Here is a 16,416-nt window from a genome sequence, read left to right on the forward strand (position 1 = left end):
GCACACACGCAAAAAGGGTAACTCCGAGTATGACAAAGTGGACTTGGACTTTCATTTCACGCCAAAAACTATACATATTTGACGATATCATGGTTTTATCTCAATTTTTTGTATATAGTAATTTCATAATCTCATAACTGCGGATAAGGAAATTTTAGATATTTCATTGGCGCTTTCAATTTTTCATTCTCAATTATATATGCAAAATAAATTATGTTCACATGTATATATAAACTCAAGATATTCAATTTACATAATCTAAACCATACATCAATGCACTCAGTATAGAAGAATAGTGACTATGAGAATATCAAATCGACGATTAGACCTTCACCAATCTATCAGTTTGGCTAGCTATGTGATGTGCCGCTTCAACTGAGAATTTATCGTAACTGTGATGGGCAGCGGCCGGCGGTGGACCACCCCAAATGACACACCACTTGGCTGATTGAGGCACTTGTGCCTCATGGAAAGGTTGATTTAGATCTAGATCCAGATCCAGACTTTCTACATAACTTTCGTTACGATTCCAGAAACTTGCTAATGTATTTGATTATCCAGTAAACTTGCACCACACCCAAGTTTTATCAGGTGCAGGTGGATCTGGATATTATTCCCGTGTCGAAGACACAGATCCAAAACAGACTGCTCTCAGGTAGGCCCGTATCTAATATCTTGTTCTTTAATCTGGCTCATATGTAGGATCTCACCAAGTCAACGAATACAATGCTGACTCACACGATCAACCGATTTTGGATTTTGATTCACATCAAAGTTTCCAGATAATGCATGTCTCGAGCAATGATATCCAATCCGTACATTTTTTTGCTTGTAAACAAAGTGTTGGTTCGGACCATTTTCATTTCTTTCGTTCTACATCGTTGCCGCTGCGAAAAGAGGAACCGTTTCAAGCTCGACCTCATTAAATCTCTTAGATTTTGGATCATCCATGACATGGGTTCATAGATCCAATATATTTTACATTCCATTGTAAGAAGCGAGACCTGAAGGTCATCTATTTTCCTTGTTGAGCTGCGTCGGTGTCAATGATAGCGACGGTACACCCTTCAACTTGTGTATCACGCCCTACCACCTTAAGACACAAAAACATAACGCCCACGAGAATCGAATTAGAGACTTGTCTTCATATACAGACCCTTAACTCGACCAGCTACACTATGCCTCTTAAGTCAATCCAATCTAATATATTTTCATCTCTTTCATTTTATACCCAAAGTTTTAGAAAATCTACGGATCCAGTAGTATCTTTTGTCCTTAAGAAATCCAGATCAGTCCGGGACTCTTCTTGGTTAGAAATCCAATCTGATTTGATCCTCATTTGAAAGCAAATTCCTCGGACGTTTACATCCAACCGGGTCAGGTCAGGTCAGGTCCTTATTATCATATGTGAGTCAGACGTCAGACTCAGATCGGGCTCCGGTTACGAAACTGGACAGGTAACCAGAATCCAACCGCCAAACCGGATCCGAAATTTGCGACGACTAAACAGATCCATAATTAGTCGGTTATAGGAGCATGTGCCCGACCCGTTTATATCTGGACAGGCTCTCAGTCGGACCCGGTGGGACATGAGATCCGAGATCCGGATGGAGACGATGGGGTGGATGAGTCCCGTGTGGAGATATATCTGTTTGAGTAAAACGCGGGTCCTCGAAGATTCGAACCTCAACCACATGTTATTTCCCGCTGTTCCGTGACGTATAAAACCCTCCAAAAACACCTCACCAGTTAAAAATATTAAAATTAAAGAAGAAGCTCTCTTCCCCCTCCTTCCCTCCCTCCTTCCCTCTTTTCTATTTTTCCCTCCTTCCTCTCTCTCTCCCTCCCTCTCCTCCGCTTCCCTCCTCCGATCTCTTCTCCCGCCAATTCTCTCCGGCCGTCGATCTCCAACCGTTTCCGGGATCGCGTGGGAATTTCTTCTGTCGGATTTTGTCTTGCCGGCCTCGATCGTGCGGGAGGTGCGATGTCCGAGGTAGGAGGTTCGAATCTGGCGCGCCCTCCCCCTCTAGGGCCGATCCGCCACACCCTCAAACGCCACCGCCCCTTCCCCTGCTCCGATCCCACCTTCGCTCCTCCTCCAGAGCTGCGCCATCTGCTTGATCCCGAGAGGAAGATTGCCGCCGAGGCGGCTGCGGGTCCTGGCGAGCCCAAGGAGGAATCAATCTTCGCCAAGCTCCACGTACGATCTTCGTTGCTTTTCGCCGTGAATTATATTTGCTGTGTTTTCTTCTTGAGGATAGGAGCTTTTCGTCTTGCTTTTGTTTGTGATCGGTGCGCGCGGTCGGCGTCGGCCTCACCGTTAAAGACGGAGTTGTACGCGGTTTATTGATCTTTCTGGTTGTTGCTTTGTTTTTTGGTTATGTGCGTTATATGAATTTTTGTTGTGTGCGTTCGAGTACGCCTGTTCCGTCTGTGCTCGCCCATGATCGTTTTGTTGCCTTCTTCTTCTCGGTCTCTCGATCCTTTTCCCGGCGTCAAAAGCTACACTCTTTCCTGTACTCGCTTGGTTCTTTGGCCAAAGGCGGTTCCGACTGGGCGATTTTGAATGTTCTACACAACACCCGCCTGTGTCTCGCCCTCTCTGTCTTTTTGTTGCGATCGGTTTCGTTTGCGCGCCTTGGGAAATTATACAACCTCATTTTCCCTTTTCGTGCTATTATTTTTCTTGCTTCACGAATTTTGTTAATCAGCGGTAAGAGCAGGATGGCCTAGATTCCGATAACCAATGTAGAATTTATTTCGATTTGTTGTTTTATCTGGTTCATTTTTTTGCTCATCTAGATACTAGCTTTGAGGTTTGCGATTCAGATTTTTGCGATAATTTCTCCATTTGAGTTTCTCTTGAGCTGGTGTTGTTGTTGGCTTTGTTGTTTACTCAGAAGTCGGAAGTTAGTGGAGAGAATGGCTTCAATGATGCCGAAAATGGCTTTCTGATTGGAATCTCCTTACGAAAGTAAAGATTTTACCTTCAAGTATTAGCTAAAAGTTTTCGTCTTCAAATTGGAGTGGAAGCTAGAGCCTCAGGAAAGAGGAGTCCCTTTTCTTCTCTGTCTTCTTTATAGTGAAATCAGAGACCGGGAAGGCCTTGCGTGCATGAAAGAAAAACAAGAACTCAGAAGGGATGCTTAGTTAATGCTGAAGAGCTGATGAACTAACGCCATAGTTGCACAGTGGGTCCCACCTGAAGCTTGCCTTAACATCCAAATACGACAGACCAAGAAGATTGGTAAACAAGCAATAAAAGAAGGAAAAATCTATCCATTTGGACAAAATAAATTAGCCAGTTGATATTTAATAAAGTTACAAGGAAATGAATGCCATTTACAGTTCTTGTCAAAGGACACAAAACGAACGAATGAAATAATCACAAATCAGTACCCAGTGATGGGGCTATTTGATGCCCCTCAAACGAACTGCTCACTGTGCTTGCAATTTATTTTAGGTCGTGCAATTTTCTCTCATCTAGGTTGCATCTTGTTTGTCATCCGTCATTCTGTGATCTATCCTTTTGCCTTATATTTGTTTTCTGCTATTTTATTTGTTTTTGATTCCTTTCCTTGCTGCATAGTCTGCATTTAGAAATTATATTCCTCTTTGTGGCCTTCCTTATATTTTGGGCTGTTGCATCAAGCTTCAAGACTATCTGCTGAATGAACTTGTCCAAATCCATGCTTTTGGTGAATTTACTGTAGTGCTCTCTTATAGTTGATGCAGATGTTGGAAGCTGAAAGTTGTCGAACCAAAACTGTTGAATGGGCCGTTGGACAAGGACATTCTAAACCAGCTGCTAGTCACACACACACATCAGTATCAAAAGCTATTGGGAAGCGTAATAATAAGCAAAAGGTTTTGAAAAATGGAAAAAATGCACAGCAAATTCCTGGATCAAATGCTGGTGAAAATACACATTCATAGCCCTGTTATTCTCAGAGATCAAGATAATCTACCTAGTGGAATTTGCATGGAGTATTCTTATGTTTATATTTACTGCAGATTCACCTCCTGACAATTCTTTGACTCCAAGTAATAGCTGCCGTTATGACAGTTCTCTAGGTATGCAGATGATTGATATCTTAGAGGCATTGCATTTGCTGTAATAGTTACTATAACAAGGATGCATGTTTTATACAGGCTTGTTGACAAAGAAATTTGTCAATCTAATCAAGTATGCAGAAGATGGAAGCATTGACTTAAATCAAGCCGCAGAGACGTTGGAGGTTGGAATACTTTCTGAAGCATTTTAACGTTGAAATCTCAATCTTCTAGTTGATCTAGTTCTACTAACCTTGTTCATTAAAACCTGTTCATTTGATAGGTACAAAAGAGGAGAATATATGACATAACAAATGTCCTGGAGGGTATAGGACTAATTGAAAAACAGCTGAAGAACAGAATACGCTGGAAGTAATGGAGCAGAACTTTTTGCAATAATGTTATTTTATGGATTTGAATAAATTATGAAAACTAACTCAGAATATGACAGGGGATCTGATGCATCAAGGCCTGGGGATATGGACAGTGAGGCTGCAAGGTTGAAGGTAGTTATCCTGTGTCTGCAGAACTGTAATATTAGTTCCAATTTTCCTTGTTTGCATAGCAGTATTTGAATAGCCATCTCTTTCTCTCTCTCTCTCTCTCTATATATATATATATAGAGAGAGAGAGAGCAGTATTATTAATTATGAGTACTTGTGTACACTAGTGTCAGCCATCTGTTAGATATAATTGGATGACTTTGAATGGACATATGTATTTCAAAAGGTCAACAATGATTACCTTTATAGGCTGGCAAATTTCCTTTTGTGTTCACACTTCACATTTTTTTACCGTAGATTTATATAGGCTAAAGGCTGAGATTAGAGCATACTAATGCTCATATTTGGTGGCGCTCATATTCTAAATGCCTTTATAGTTTATGTATATAGATAGTGAATATGTGCATGTCTTTTCTGGTACATATCTCAAGTTCATGTTGCTTAGATTTTAGCATGTCTTTTTTATTAGCGGGTCCATGAACAGTTTTTCCTGTCCTTGAGCAATTTGATGTGCTCAAAGGTATCTTTCTCTAGTTCTAGAATATGTATTGCTTAATCCCCTTCCCTACTTTGGGGGAAAAAAATAATACGGACAAAAAGAACTGAAAGTACTAGAAACTTGAGCATTCTGTCACCTTTGGAGCTTTCCAATTTGTACAGGGTTGATAAATGGAATCTGTTGGTGAATGTATCGTATTGACAAGTCCTAGTAAACAACATATAAAGGAGATACAGAAAATTGTAAACAACCTATTTTTCAATTGCAGTGGGATGTATTTGGGAAGAATATTAGGTTATAAAATCTTGAGATTGGATCCAAATGGGTTGAGTTAGTAATAGTGTCTAGTGCTGTATAAGGATATAGGGCCACAATTCCTACTTTTAAGTTTTAACCTATGATGAAGCTTCTGGCACAAGCATCAACATGGTCTAGCATGTGTATCTATGTTTGTATTGTGTACTTTTGGAATGATGCCCATGAAGATGATATCTACCATGCACACATCTGTGCTTCACTCATTTTCTACTGGTTGACAAGGCTTACCTCTTATAAAAAAAGTGAAGGGTTATTAGTGTTGTCCATGCCGTATGATATGTATCATCTCTTTTTTTTAAAAAAAAAAAATTATGATAAGATGCACCACCCATATTACAAATAGATAGTGTATCGTATATGTATCATATGAATTGTACGATACAGAGCCCGTACCGTTCAATATGGATCAAAATCTTGAAAACTCTAATTTTGTTGCATGGAATCAGCCATAATTTTTTTCCCTGATTCTTACTATTTTTTAAATTTAAAGAATGTGACCTTGAGCTGTCAGTTTGACTTCTAAAAGTATTTTTGAGAAGATATGTATCACCCAATCCGTAAGATTGATCAACTCATAATGGGTCTCATATATTGTCAGTTCTACTAGTTGTATCTATTTGTGAGCATGTATGTAGTTACTAATAGCTACCACATGGTTTATGTGCCAAACAAATCTAAGCACCTAAAAAGTACTGTAGCGTTCTTTAAACTTAATATAAACATTATTGCGTATCTTGGCTTGAATAAACCTTGACTATGATTTTTTTTTTTGCATTATATGAATGACTATTTGCACTCTTTAAAAGATGGTCAAATGGATATCAAAATAAATACATTTTGGTTGTGCATAACTATACTCCTTGGGTCTTGAAATAACTTAATGGTCATAAAACATTTTTTTCTTATTTGAAAGACAAAAGGTAGGATCTTCTATAATAAACCATGAATGCTCTAATTTTCTTGCATTGGAATCAGACGCAGATTTTTTATTTTTTTCCTTGATTTTTTCTCTATTTTTTAATTTTTAATTAAAATAACTTTGTGATACATTTATGATATGATACGATATTTTACGATGTAGTGTATCTATTAGCCTGACTGATATGGGTTCGATTCAGTTTTTACGACATTGATGTGTATATATACATACTTATATGTACATACATATAATTATATATATATATATATATATATGTTGTATTTTTATTTATATTTATCTAAAGAGAGATTATTAGTTTCACTTACATGACTATTTGTCTTTAATTTATGCTAACAGGCTCACTAAACCACTTTTTTTTGCTTGTTTTATTTTTACCTCCACCCTTTTCCCTTACATTTTTTTCCCTTTCTTTATAGCTAAATTGCTAATATTTGTAGATTAGATCTAAGTTGAAGAAGTTGGAACCTAGATATGTATTTATGGTTGAAGTTTAGTTCTTGATCAGATTTTTCACACATGCCTTGTTAATTGTGCAAAACAAGGACATGAAAGGTCTATGTTTCCAACAGAAAAAGATGCACATAAGTGCTGCCTAGGTCATCTACGCTTTCTAGAAGTTTACTGCCTATAACTGCCTTTGTGCTTATGTTTTCTTATGACATTGTAAAAACTAGTTAAGTTTGAAACATTGGTTATTTTAATTTCTTACAGGGTTAAAATTAGCTATTTTGATTCTAGATTATCAATTTGGAATTATCCAATTAGGCATACCCCTTAACTCGAAACAGTTTTATCTTCCTGTAGGGGGAAAACAGATAAAAGTTGTATTGACATCAAAACCTTTTCAAAATATTTTAATATTGAATAATTAATGCTTACACGATGTGCAGTTACATAATTCACAGTGAAATATCCAATGTTAAAAAATTTAGACATCATGTGAATGATAACTAATGTACTTGATTTTATCCTATCTCCACATCAAAAGTTATTTTGGGAGAGAGAGAGAGAGAAATAATTAGGAGATGGAAAGAGAGAAGTTATTAATTCTTCAAACGTAATATTGATCAAGATAGGGTCAGAGGTATGAAGAAATCAGAAGTTAGTTTCCAGACTTGGCAAGTATTCTTGCCAAATGCCAACTAACTTTTATAAAAATGCCTGTACGCTCTTGAAAATTTTCTTGTAATGTCATATATGTCACACAAATGACCTTAATAGTTAATACTCCTCCAAGTCCAAATTACTGAAAGTCATTAAAACTTTGAAAAAGTTGATGTCATTTTCAAAAAGTTATAGAAGTGATCGTGATAATTGAGAAGTTACTAACATGATGATTAGCCACTTGTTTTTCTTTACATTTATCCATTATTAGTAATTAAAAATCCTAGGTAGAAATGTGAGGTTAGAAACAACTCTGCTACTCTCCTAACAATATTTAGTCGTGTGGAACTTCTAAGTTCTATCCACTCTGCCCTTCTCTCAGTTGTAATATATCCAGAAAAATAAGTTAAGTAGCCAACAAAGACTCCAGTCGTTTGGCAGGGGAAACTTGTGAATGTTCACAAGTTGGCTAGATGCTACCAGTTCAAAACATGGCGAGAGCATCCCTATAGCTGAAAGGTTGATGGTTGGTATAGTTGCTGCTTCCCAATGTCTAGCTGCATGGCACATGGGTGCAACACGCTTGTAGAATTCAGTTTTTCGTTTTTTTTTTTGGTCAAAAGCAGTTAGTCAGAAAATGTCTGTAGCTTGTGCCTTGTAGTGTTGAAATTTTTGTGGAACCTAGCTGCTTTGTAGGGCTTTTTAGATGGTTGTTGACTGTATCTTAAGTAATTGTTTTGCACCACATACTTGAGCATGTGATTTTTTGACCCCTTGAATTTGTTTGACATGGTCAAAGTTGTATTGGCAGGCTGAAGTTGCTAACCTTTATTTTGAAGATCTGGCACTTGATGAAGAGATAAGGTTTGACATGGTGACAGAACATTTATATCTTATTTTGGTTTTTTAGATACTGAGTTATTGTGATTTTGGCAGAGAAATGCAAGACTCTTTGAGAATGTTATCTGATGATCCAAAAAATCAAAGGTATGAAAACTTTTCTGAATTAAGAAGCAAAATGTTTTTTTTCCTCCCTTTGTTCATCCTTGTGTACACAGGGCTGTTATATTTGACCTTCTGATTAAGTAGATTTTTGTTCTCCAGATTTCTTTATGTGACTCAAGATGACATCAAAAATCTTCCTTGCTTTCAGGTTTGATATGCCAAGCGCTCGTCTTATGCTCAGTAGTGTTAGTGTGTTTTATTTATTAGTCATGACTTTTTTAGAATGGCTTTCAATTGTTTGATTATTTTCTGCTTATTGTGTAGAATGAAACGCTTATTTCCATAAAAGCTCCTCATGGCACCACATTGGAAGTCCCAGATCCTGATGATGTAAATGAAACTTATAGCATTTGATTGGTAAACACACAAAAGTTTAAAGAGAAACTAATCCCTCTGCAATATTATTGGTGACAGAATGATGGATATCCACAAAGGCGCTATCAAATGCTTCTTAGAAGCATGCTGGGTCCAATAGAAGTCTTCCTAGTCAGGTAGCTTAAATCTTTATTTGTTTTCCTTTCTGTCCTTTTTCGTCCTGCTGTTAGCTACCCTTTACGAGCCAAAGAAGACTGTAGTCTGGTTCAGAGTCCTTCAGTACGTAGTGTAAAATCCAAATTAACTTGAAGTTTTAAACCATTTGATACCTGATGCTGATGCAACTTTAAGATGGTTAGAATACTTGAAGAACTCAGTCGCCATAGGTTTTCCATTGTTGATATTGAAATTTAAACTGACGTATCCTTATCCTGACTTTTCCAATAGTCATTTGGAAGACACCAATCAGGTCAGGCTACCAGATTCAGCAATGGATATGTCTGCAGCACAGGAGCTTTACACGCAGGGGGATCATGATGCAGGAACTCTTGCAAATGTAGAGGTGCAAGACAGAGATGTTGGTACCATTTACTCACAACCCTCGTCATCTGGAATCATGAAGATCATACCCCATGAAGAGTCTAACGTGAGTAGTTATTGATCAATTGATTTATTTCTTGATTTTGTAAAATCGTCCCTGGATGGCCAACAAGAACTGTCCACCTGGCTGGGGTTTGAGCTGGATATCTGGTCCCAGTTATCATTTATTGAATCTCTTTGGAGTAAGCTTCTTAGAAAGGGAAATTGCACCCTACTGGTTTGAACTTGACAGCTTGCACATCCAAGGATCAAAACAGAGACCAGAACATAGAACATAAGTCTCCAAAGGGGCATTTCTGTGGCAGGGAACGTGTCTTGATTCCGTATCTCCAATTACCTACTAGGCTCGCACGTCCCAAAAAAACTTGGGTGGGAGTGCAGCGAGGATAAACACACACATGTATGTATAGTTTTTTTTTAGCTTAATGTGTCCTTTTTTAAAAAAACTTTTATTACTGTAAATAAAGAAAGAGAGGGAGAGAGAAGAAAAAGACAGAGGGAAAAGATTTTGAAAGTGAATAGGAGAGGGTGCGGTTGGAGTGCATGTCGGAGCTGCACCCATGTCGTGTTGATGTGGGTGCTGCCCTTTTTTGAAGAGTTTGTGTAACATAAGTCCTAACCCATGAAACCCATACCTTGCCCCAGAATCAATGGCAAATAGTGGAAAATGAAGTTCAAGCCTGAATTAGAAAACTATTGGACAGGTTGAATAGGGCAAGACTTTGGCTGTAGGTTGCAATCTCTTGGCATTGACATGTGGGGTTGATGAGGAAAAAGCATACTGTGGCATGTTTATGCTGTCAATGTGGCACGTATTTGACATCTTCGAAGCTGCTTTTTTCCTTTTTGGATGCGTTGGATGGTTACGATTTAGCTTTTGGAACTAATGCAGGGAGATGCAGATTATTGGCTTCTTTCTGAACCTGAAGTTGGCATCACAGAAATGTGGACATCTAATGGTACTCTCTCTCTCTCTCTCTCTCTCTCTAATGTTTTCTGGTCTTGCTTGAACCGTGGTTAGAACTAAAGACAGATGCATAATGAAGACAAGCACATTTACTGGATCTAATCCATTTACCTTTGACTGCAATTGCAGTTAATTCGGATAGACGCAAAGGAACAGAACTCCATCCTGGCTGATTTTGTATAATTGGAGATTCAGTGGTCTTGCTTGCTATATGTTTCTGCGGGTGACTGCCTATGCGGCTATGCCCCTCCTAGAGAGAGAGAGTCACACTGTACAGCACCCTGTTTGAACACAAAATCATGCGTTGGGAATGACGCTCGAGATTGGCTGTCACACGAAGTGTAAATAAAAATGCAAGAATCCATCTACAATCCAATGAGTGAAAGAGATCATTGTCTGATTGAATTGGTACGTCCACAAGGTATTCATCTTTAACTGTACAATGAAGCTGTCATCATTGGTATTGGCATTATTATTTCCAATTATTTCTCTTCTCTTTCGCATTGTCAAATAAATGATAGTTGATTGAATTTTATTGGTTATCGATATCACACCAATAAGGAAGCATAATGAAGTCCGGGAGCCTGTTTCGATGCTTTGCCTCCATGGACTCGCGTCAAGCATAATGTCATCACTTTTTTTAGTATTTCAAAGCTATAAACGTGTCAGCAACAGTACTAGCTCAGTCAAATTGAGTGTAGACAAGTCGAACAAAGCCGAACATGCCTTATTTGAGCTCGTCTCATGAAAATCAGAAGCCAGTTAAGGCGTAGGAACATCAATAAGTCTGATTTAGATTTAATGTGAACTGTTTAAAAAAAAATAGAATATGAAAAAAAGATAACATAAAAAAAATTGGGTTAGATTTTGATTTAAAGAAATGACATTTGAACGGATTCAGAATTAGACTTAAATAAATATCCGAGCAGATTTAGTTTTGAGTTTAGATCGAATTTAGTTTCAAATAAATATTCTATAGTTTATGCCCATGCATTTTAAAAGTTGTTTTTAACATGGTGCATTTAAATTCAGTTTAAAAGTTGGATGCTAATGTCAATTTATAAATAGGGTTCAGATCGGATCCATTTTAGATATTTGAACTTAGATATGGTACAAATATTTTCATTTGTATTCGAATCTTAAATTTGTATCTGAATATGTAAATGCTGAAAAAACAGATACAGGTAAAGAGTACATCCAAATTCAAATCTGATCTGTTGGCATTTCCATAGGCATGAATCTTTCCTCATTTCATTTCCCAGACTTTGGATGAGTTCGTCTTAGTGTTGTTCCATATTCCACAGTCTCGGAGAGAGAGAGAGAGAGGGAGAGAGAGAGAGAGCTCCTTCAGCAAAAGTGAACCTGATTCAGGTGGGGTGCGCCGTCATCGCGGTGGCTTAAAGACTACCTCGAGCACCTAACAAGTTAAAGCCCTGTCACTTTTGCGCCTTGCCAACCCTCAGTTTTATTTCGAGGCAAAGAATCAAGAATGGACACACTATGTAACCAACTCTTAATATCTCCAACTTCAAAAGCCTTACAAGAACAAATGTGAAGCCCTCGTGAGCTTATATCATATGGTTTAACGGCCCCAAACTCCCCCTTAAGGGCAGACGTCAAGCCAAGCATGAGCAGCCCAAACCTTAGCGTACAGGGACCAAGCCTCGCTTGGTATTGACTGCGAACAAGGCTGAGCATGAGCCTGACTCGGCCGATGCCGTGAAGTATTCACATTCCATGTCCCAGTCCGAAGCTCAGGCCTAGGCCTAATATCAGCTCTCGTAAAACCAAATCGGTTTGCGGATCTACGGCCTATCAGACTGATCTTGCCCCAGTTCCTCGGGCTTTGACGAGCCCCCGCTGTCTCCGTCAGCAACCTATGGCGATTTGATAAGCAACGAAGGGTATATATTCTTGTGAATATGATATGATAAAAGGATGAAGACAGCCACAATGATTGAAATGGTAGGATTTTTTTTGGTAAAGGGCATTCTTGTATTTTTTTTTTAAAAAAAATTATTTTTATCCAATATAAAAATTTTAAAAAATGATATTTCGACTCTTGATAAAAATTTTGAAACGAGAATTTAGAGAATTTAGCCCTCTTCCTGAAAAATTTCTGGCCTCAGTCATCACAATATAATTCTGATTTTTCAACTAAAACTTTTGGCCCACACCAGCTTTCATGCATCTTCATTCTTGACCACTGATTCTAGGAGAAAGAATCACCAGGCTCTCGTCTGGTGAATGTAGAAATGCTTTCTCCCATTTACAGGACGAAAGCAGATGGTGCCCTCAAATGAATTTTGTCCGGGTAAACCCTTAAACTAGAGTGTCAATCCATGGTAGCCATAGAAAATGCCGGCCGTTCGTGACTAGGGTCACCAATGGGTCGACTCAAGTCTCGGCCTGTTTGGCAGGGTGCAACTAAAGAAAGTGGAATTCCGTTGTTGATTCAATCCATATTCAGATATTAATTGGAAGTGAGTCTATACCCATGTTTAAAATCTGACAAGGATCTGTTCCATATCATGGAAGTGAGGTTCTGAGCTAGTCGGATCCAGAACTAACTTCAAAAGCGTTAGGCTCAAGTCTGAATCTGAATCTTGACGATCACATTGGATCAAATTAGATACTGTAGAAACAGATCTTAAGACAGCTAAAACGAATCTGTCCTAAAGTTTGAGGTAGATCCATCCTTAAAGTTTGATACAGATTTATAAAGCACACACAAGGTATTTCTATTGCCAAAAACCCTTTAGTGAGTCTCGTCACTAAAAGACATTGTCATTAAGAGGCGAAGGGATGTGAGTGAAGTATTGAACACTGAGATCCCCTCATTAGCTTGCAGAATTTTGAAACAACAAAAAAAAAGTTGGCAGCAATTTTCCCTGACAAAAATAGTTAAGAAAATCTTCTCCTGTATTAACTCTAAACATCAAACGTTAACTGTAACTATAAATTTGCTTCAACAGAAAAACTTAAATGCACTGACGGTACAGAAAAATGGAACTAATTTGGTGAACTACATAAAGAGGAGATATTTTTACAATAAGGTCCGAAAATCATTGTACAGAAACTCAAACGAAAACAGACAAATCCAAAGGTCAACAGGATCATTTTTATTCATTCTCTCAGTTCACAGCTAATTTATACAGTTGTAGCTGGGGCAAGGGTAGGAACCGACCAAGGCTTTTCTATTCATATTTCTGATAAAGAAAATTTGCCTGATTCTCCATTCACCCATCTACTTGCTTCTGCAGTACAACCAGTCGATATCTCGAACCGTCTTCTGATCATGTAACCATTCACCACGCGTCTTCATTGTATCCGTCCGCCTGGGGACTTTTCATTCAGGTGGAGAAAGAAGAGTTGAATTCAGAGGTTCATTCACCACAGCATTTGAGGACACAGTCACTGGATTTCCTTCTAACTGTAGCATTATGCTGCTGATGATCTCCAGCATCAGCTGGTTGAACTCTTCCTGGTTAAGCGTGCTCCCTTCCTCTGCCTTCACCATTTTAAACACCTCCCCAGTAATTGCATCCATCTGTATTAGAGTTACCAATCAACAAAAAAGTAGCCAAAAGGTGAAGTCATAACCAAGATCATCAAAGCATTAAAAATTGAAGCTGAAACAATAAAGTGTTTGTGAAAAACCAACCTGGTCGACAGCACCGTATGGAGGCAGACTGATTGCTGGAGCTATGACATCTAAAGCAACTCGGAGGTATTCTCTTGGGAGCTTCCCATGGTGATCCTTTGGCAGGGATTTCCATGCTGAGTCTAGTGTCTGTAAGAAGAAAACTCACAAACTCACAACCCATTGAACTGGAAGCCCCAAAATAGAGGTTCCCCACCACCAAAAATTGAAAGAATCCATGAGTTGTAAACTTGAGAAAACAAAATCAATCTTCGAATCTTAACTTCTGCAAGATCATTTATTCCAGAAATTTTCTCTCCGAGTTCCCCAAACAGAAGAAAACTGCAAAGACATTATATATGAAGTGAGACGACACTTACCTTCTCCAACTCAGATTTGTTAGAGAGGATTCTCTTGATACCTCTGCCATCAAATGTGTTCCCACTATGGGCAACTATAACGGGATGCTCCCTGAGCCGGACTACCACGTTGTCCAGAACCTTCCTGAATGCCTCCAAGAAATTCGTTTGGGAAACAATGGCCTCCGTTCCTTGGTTATCAATAAATTCCAAGGCTGGTTCCACAACATTGCTACGAACCTGAAATTTTAACAAAGATTGAATCATAGTACAAAACGTGTTCTCTAAACAGATAGAACCAGTGCCCCTATGATACAAGTTGCTGCTTCGAGTATACAATTACCCATTGATCAGATGATGGTGGCATTCCATGTTCCACAGTGAGCTTGTCCAAAGCCTTGCAGATGCACTCCTTGAGGTCTTTTGCCTCCTCTATTTCAGAATATATGCTTATAGCCTCTGCCTCAAATCTAGATCCACTAACAAATTCTTGAAGATCCTCCCCATCAATCCGCAGAATCACAACTGGGTCACGTTTCAATCCGTCCGCCATGCCTAGCAGGATGTCAGAAAGTACTGTTTTGAACTGCGACTTGCTTACTTTCCCTTCTTTTTTTCCTCGAGTGAATTCCATCAAAACCTTATAACCCCAAGTCGTCAATAAGAGGTACTGTCAATATTATATGTTTTTAACACTCTAAAACTGTTCAACTATTAACCACAAAGAAGGATAAGGTTGTCCACTAAGCTCAGCTACATAAGATTCAAAATAACAAATGACAGAGAAACTCCAAGACTGTTAAGACTGGACGGAAACGGAAGAAACCATGACACCAACAATCACCTCACTGTAAATCTTGTCAGAATCCGGCGAGGAACCCTGAGCCGGAAGTCCCATGGCAGCACCAATCTCGGCGATGGCCGGGACGAGCTCCTTAACAGACAGTTTGCCATCGTGGTTCTGATCAAGCTCCTCGAACTTGTGGTCTACGAACTTGTCGAAGACTTCGCCGTTGTGAACAAGGTCTGTGATCTTAGACCCATCCAACACATCGACGGTCTTGTTGCCGTTAGACATGCTGCTTCTGCCCTTCTCTTTTGCTCTTTTCTGCTGCTTTCTGCTAATCCCTTCTCTCTTCCTTTTTGTGCTTCCCTCAAGCTCTCCCGTGCTCCATGGATGGATCTTTATTGGCAATGAGACGAAGACCGTGAAACATCTCGGCAAGCAAGCAACCAGTCATGGACAGGCCACGTGGTGTATGTAGATGGCGTCTCTTTGCTGTACGCAAAGAAAGGTGGTAGTCTGTTCAACGCCTTTCTGGAGATTTCTGCCTATGCCTTCACGTGGTTTTCTTTCTCGCTGCTTCAAATTATGCCTGATATTTATGGGCTGCTCCCTTCGGGTCTTGGCCTTCTTGAAGGTGAATGATTTAAGGCTGCCTTAGACGAACAAAGGAGACACTTCACATATACATCTTTGACAGAAAATGATCTCTTCGCGAGAGTGCTACGTTGTATCTGATAACGCGTCAAAACCTTTGATTTCTTTTCATCTCCGTGGTCCAAAGTGGTAAATGGTGGTTGGATTTCGAGGATGGGATAAAACTGTGGACATTACAGATGACCAACAGAAAAGGGCAGCCTTAGCTTAATTTTACTTCACAAGCTGTTGGAGTATATTTTTCTTCATTCAATGCAGTAACAGTTCAAATGGTAGCTTCCAAATTGTGAAGTGTTTGTTTCACTACATATCTCAGATCCATGGTGATATGTCATTTACAGTTCAAATGGTAGCTTCCGAAGTGTTCCTTTCACTATAGATCTCAGATCTGCGGTGATATGTCATTTCAGATTCATGGATTTAAAGTGGCAGTTTAAATGGTAGCTCCCAAAGTGTTTGTTTTATTATAGATCTCAGATATGTCAGATATGCAGTGATATGTCATTTCAGATTCACAGATTTAAGGTTGCTCCCTCAGTTTAATTTTAAATTTATATTTTTTTACATGGAATATGAATTTGAGATCAATATTACTGAGATCCCCAAACACACCTCTTAATACAACCTCAAATCTAAAATCCAAAATTATCAAGTGTTGACCAAAAGCAT

The 16,416-nt window shown here is 38.8% G+C and overlaps 2 protein-coding genes across 4 annotated transcripts; one reads left to right on the forward strand and one right to left on the reverse strand.

Annotated features, from left to right (window-relative positions):
* Positions 1 to 1,762: 1,762 nt before the first annotated feature.
* LOC116261527 (transcription factor E2FB-like) lies at positions 1,763 to 10,800 on the forward strand. Of its 2 annotated transcripts, none has more exons than XM_031640329.2 (14): positions 1,763 to 2,200; positions 3,736 to 3,916; positions 4,015 to 4,074; positions 4,153 to 4,238; positions 4,337 to 4,425; positions 4,505 to 4,559; positions 8,229 to 8,281; positions 8,354 to 8,404; positions 8,522 to 8,570; positions 8,687 to 8,752; positions 8,837 to 8,913; positions 9,185 to 9,383; positions 10,230 to 10,296; positions 10,434 to 10,800. In XM_031640329.2, the coding sequence occupies exons 1-14, from the start codon at positions 1,985 to 1,987 to the stop codon at positions 10,475 to 10,477; spliced, it is 1,293 nt and encodes a 430-aa protein (XP_031496189.1). In that variant the 5' UTR covers positions 1,763 to 1,984; the 3' UTR covers positions 10,478 to 10,800. The 2 variants fall into 2 exon arrangements, with proteins under 2 accessions (XP_031496189.1, XP_031496188.1); XM_031640328.2 differs by having other exon boundaries at positions 1,764 to 2,200; positions 3,727 to 3,916.
* Positions 10,801 to 13,208: 2,408 nt separating this feature from the next.
* Positions 13,209 to 15,660, reverse strand: LOC116259931 (uncharacterized). Of its 2 annotated transcripts, none has more exons than XM_031637942.2 (5): positions 15,151 to 15,660; positions 14,650 to 14,976; positions 14,328 to 14,546; positions 13,969 to 14,097; positions 13,209 to 13,854 (listed from the first exon to the last, which is right to left on the reverse strand). In XM_031637942.2, the coding sequence occupies exons 1-5, from the start codon at positions 15,382 to 15,384 to the stop codon at positions 13,654 to 13,656; spliced, it is 1,110 nt and encodes a 369-aa protein (XP_031493802.1). In that variant the 5' UTR covers positions 15,385 to 15,660; the 3' UTR covers positions 13,209 to 13,653. The 2 variants fall into 2 exon arrangements, with proteins under 2 accessions (XP_031493802.1, XP_031493803.1); XM_031637943.2 differs by having other exon boundaries at positions 14,650 to 14,946; positions 15,151 to 15,658.
* Between the last annotated feature and the right edge of the window lie 756 nt (positions 15,661 to 16,416).

Source organism: Nymphaea colorata, chromosome 9 (genome assembly GCF_008831285.2).
Source record: "Nymphaea colorata isolate Beijing-Zhang1983 chromosome 9, ASM883128v2, whole genome shotgun sequence".
NCBI lineage: Eukaryota > Viridiplantae > Streptophyta > Magnoliopsida > Nymphaeales > Nymphaeaceae > Nymphaea > Nymphaea colorata.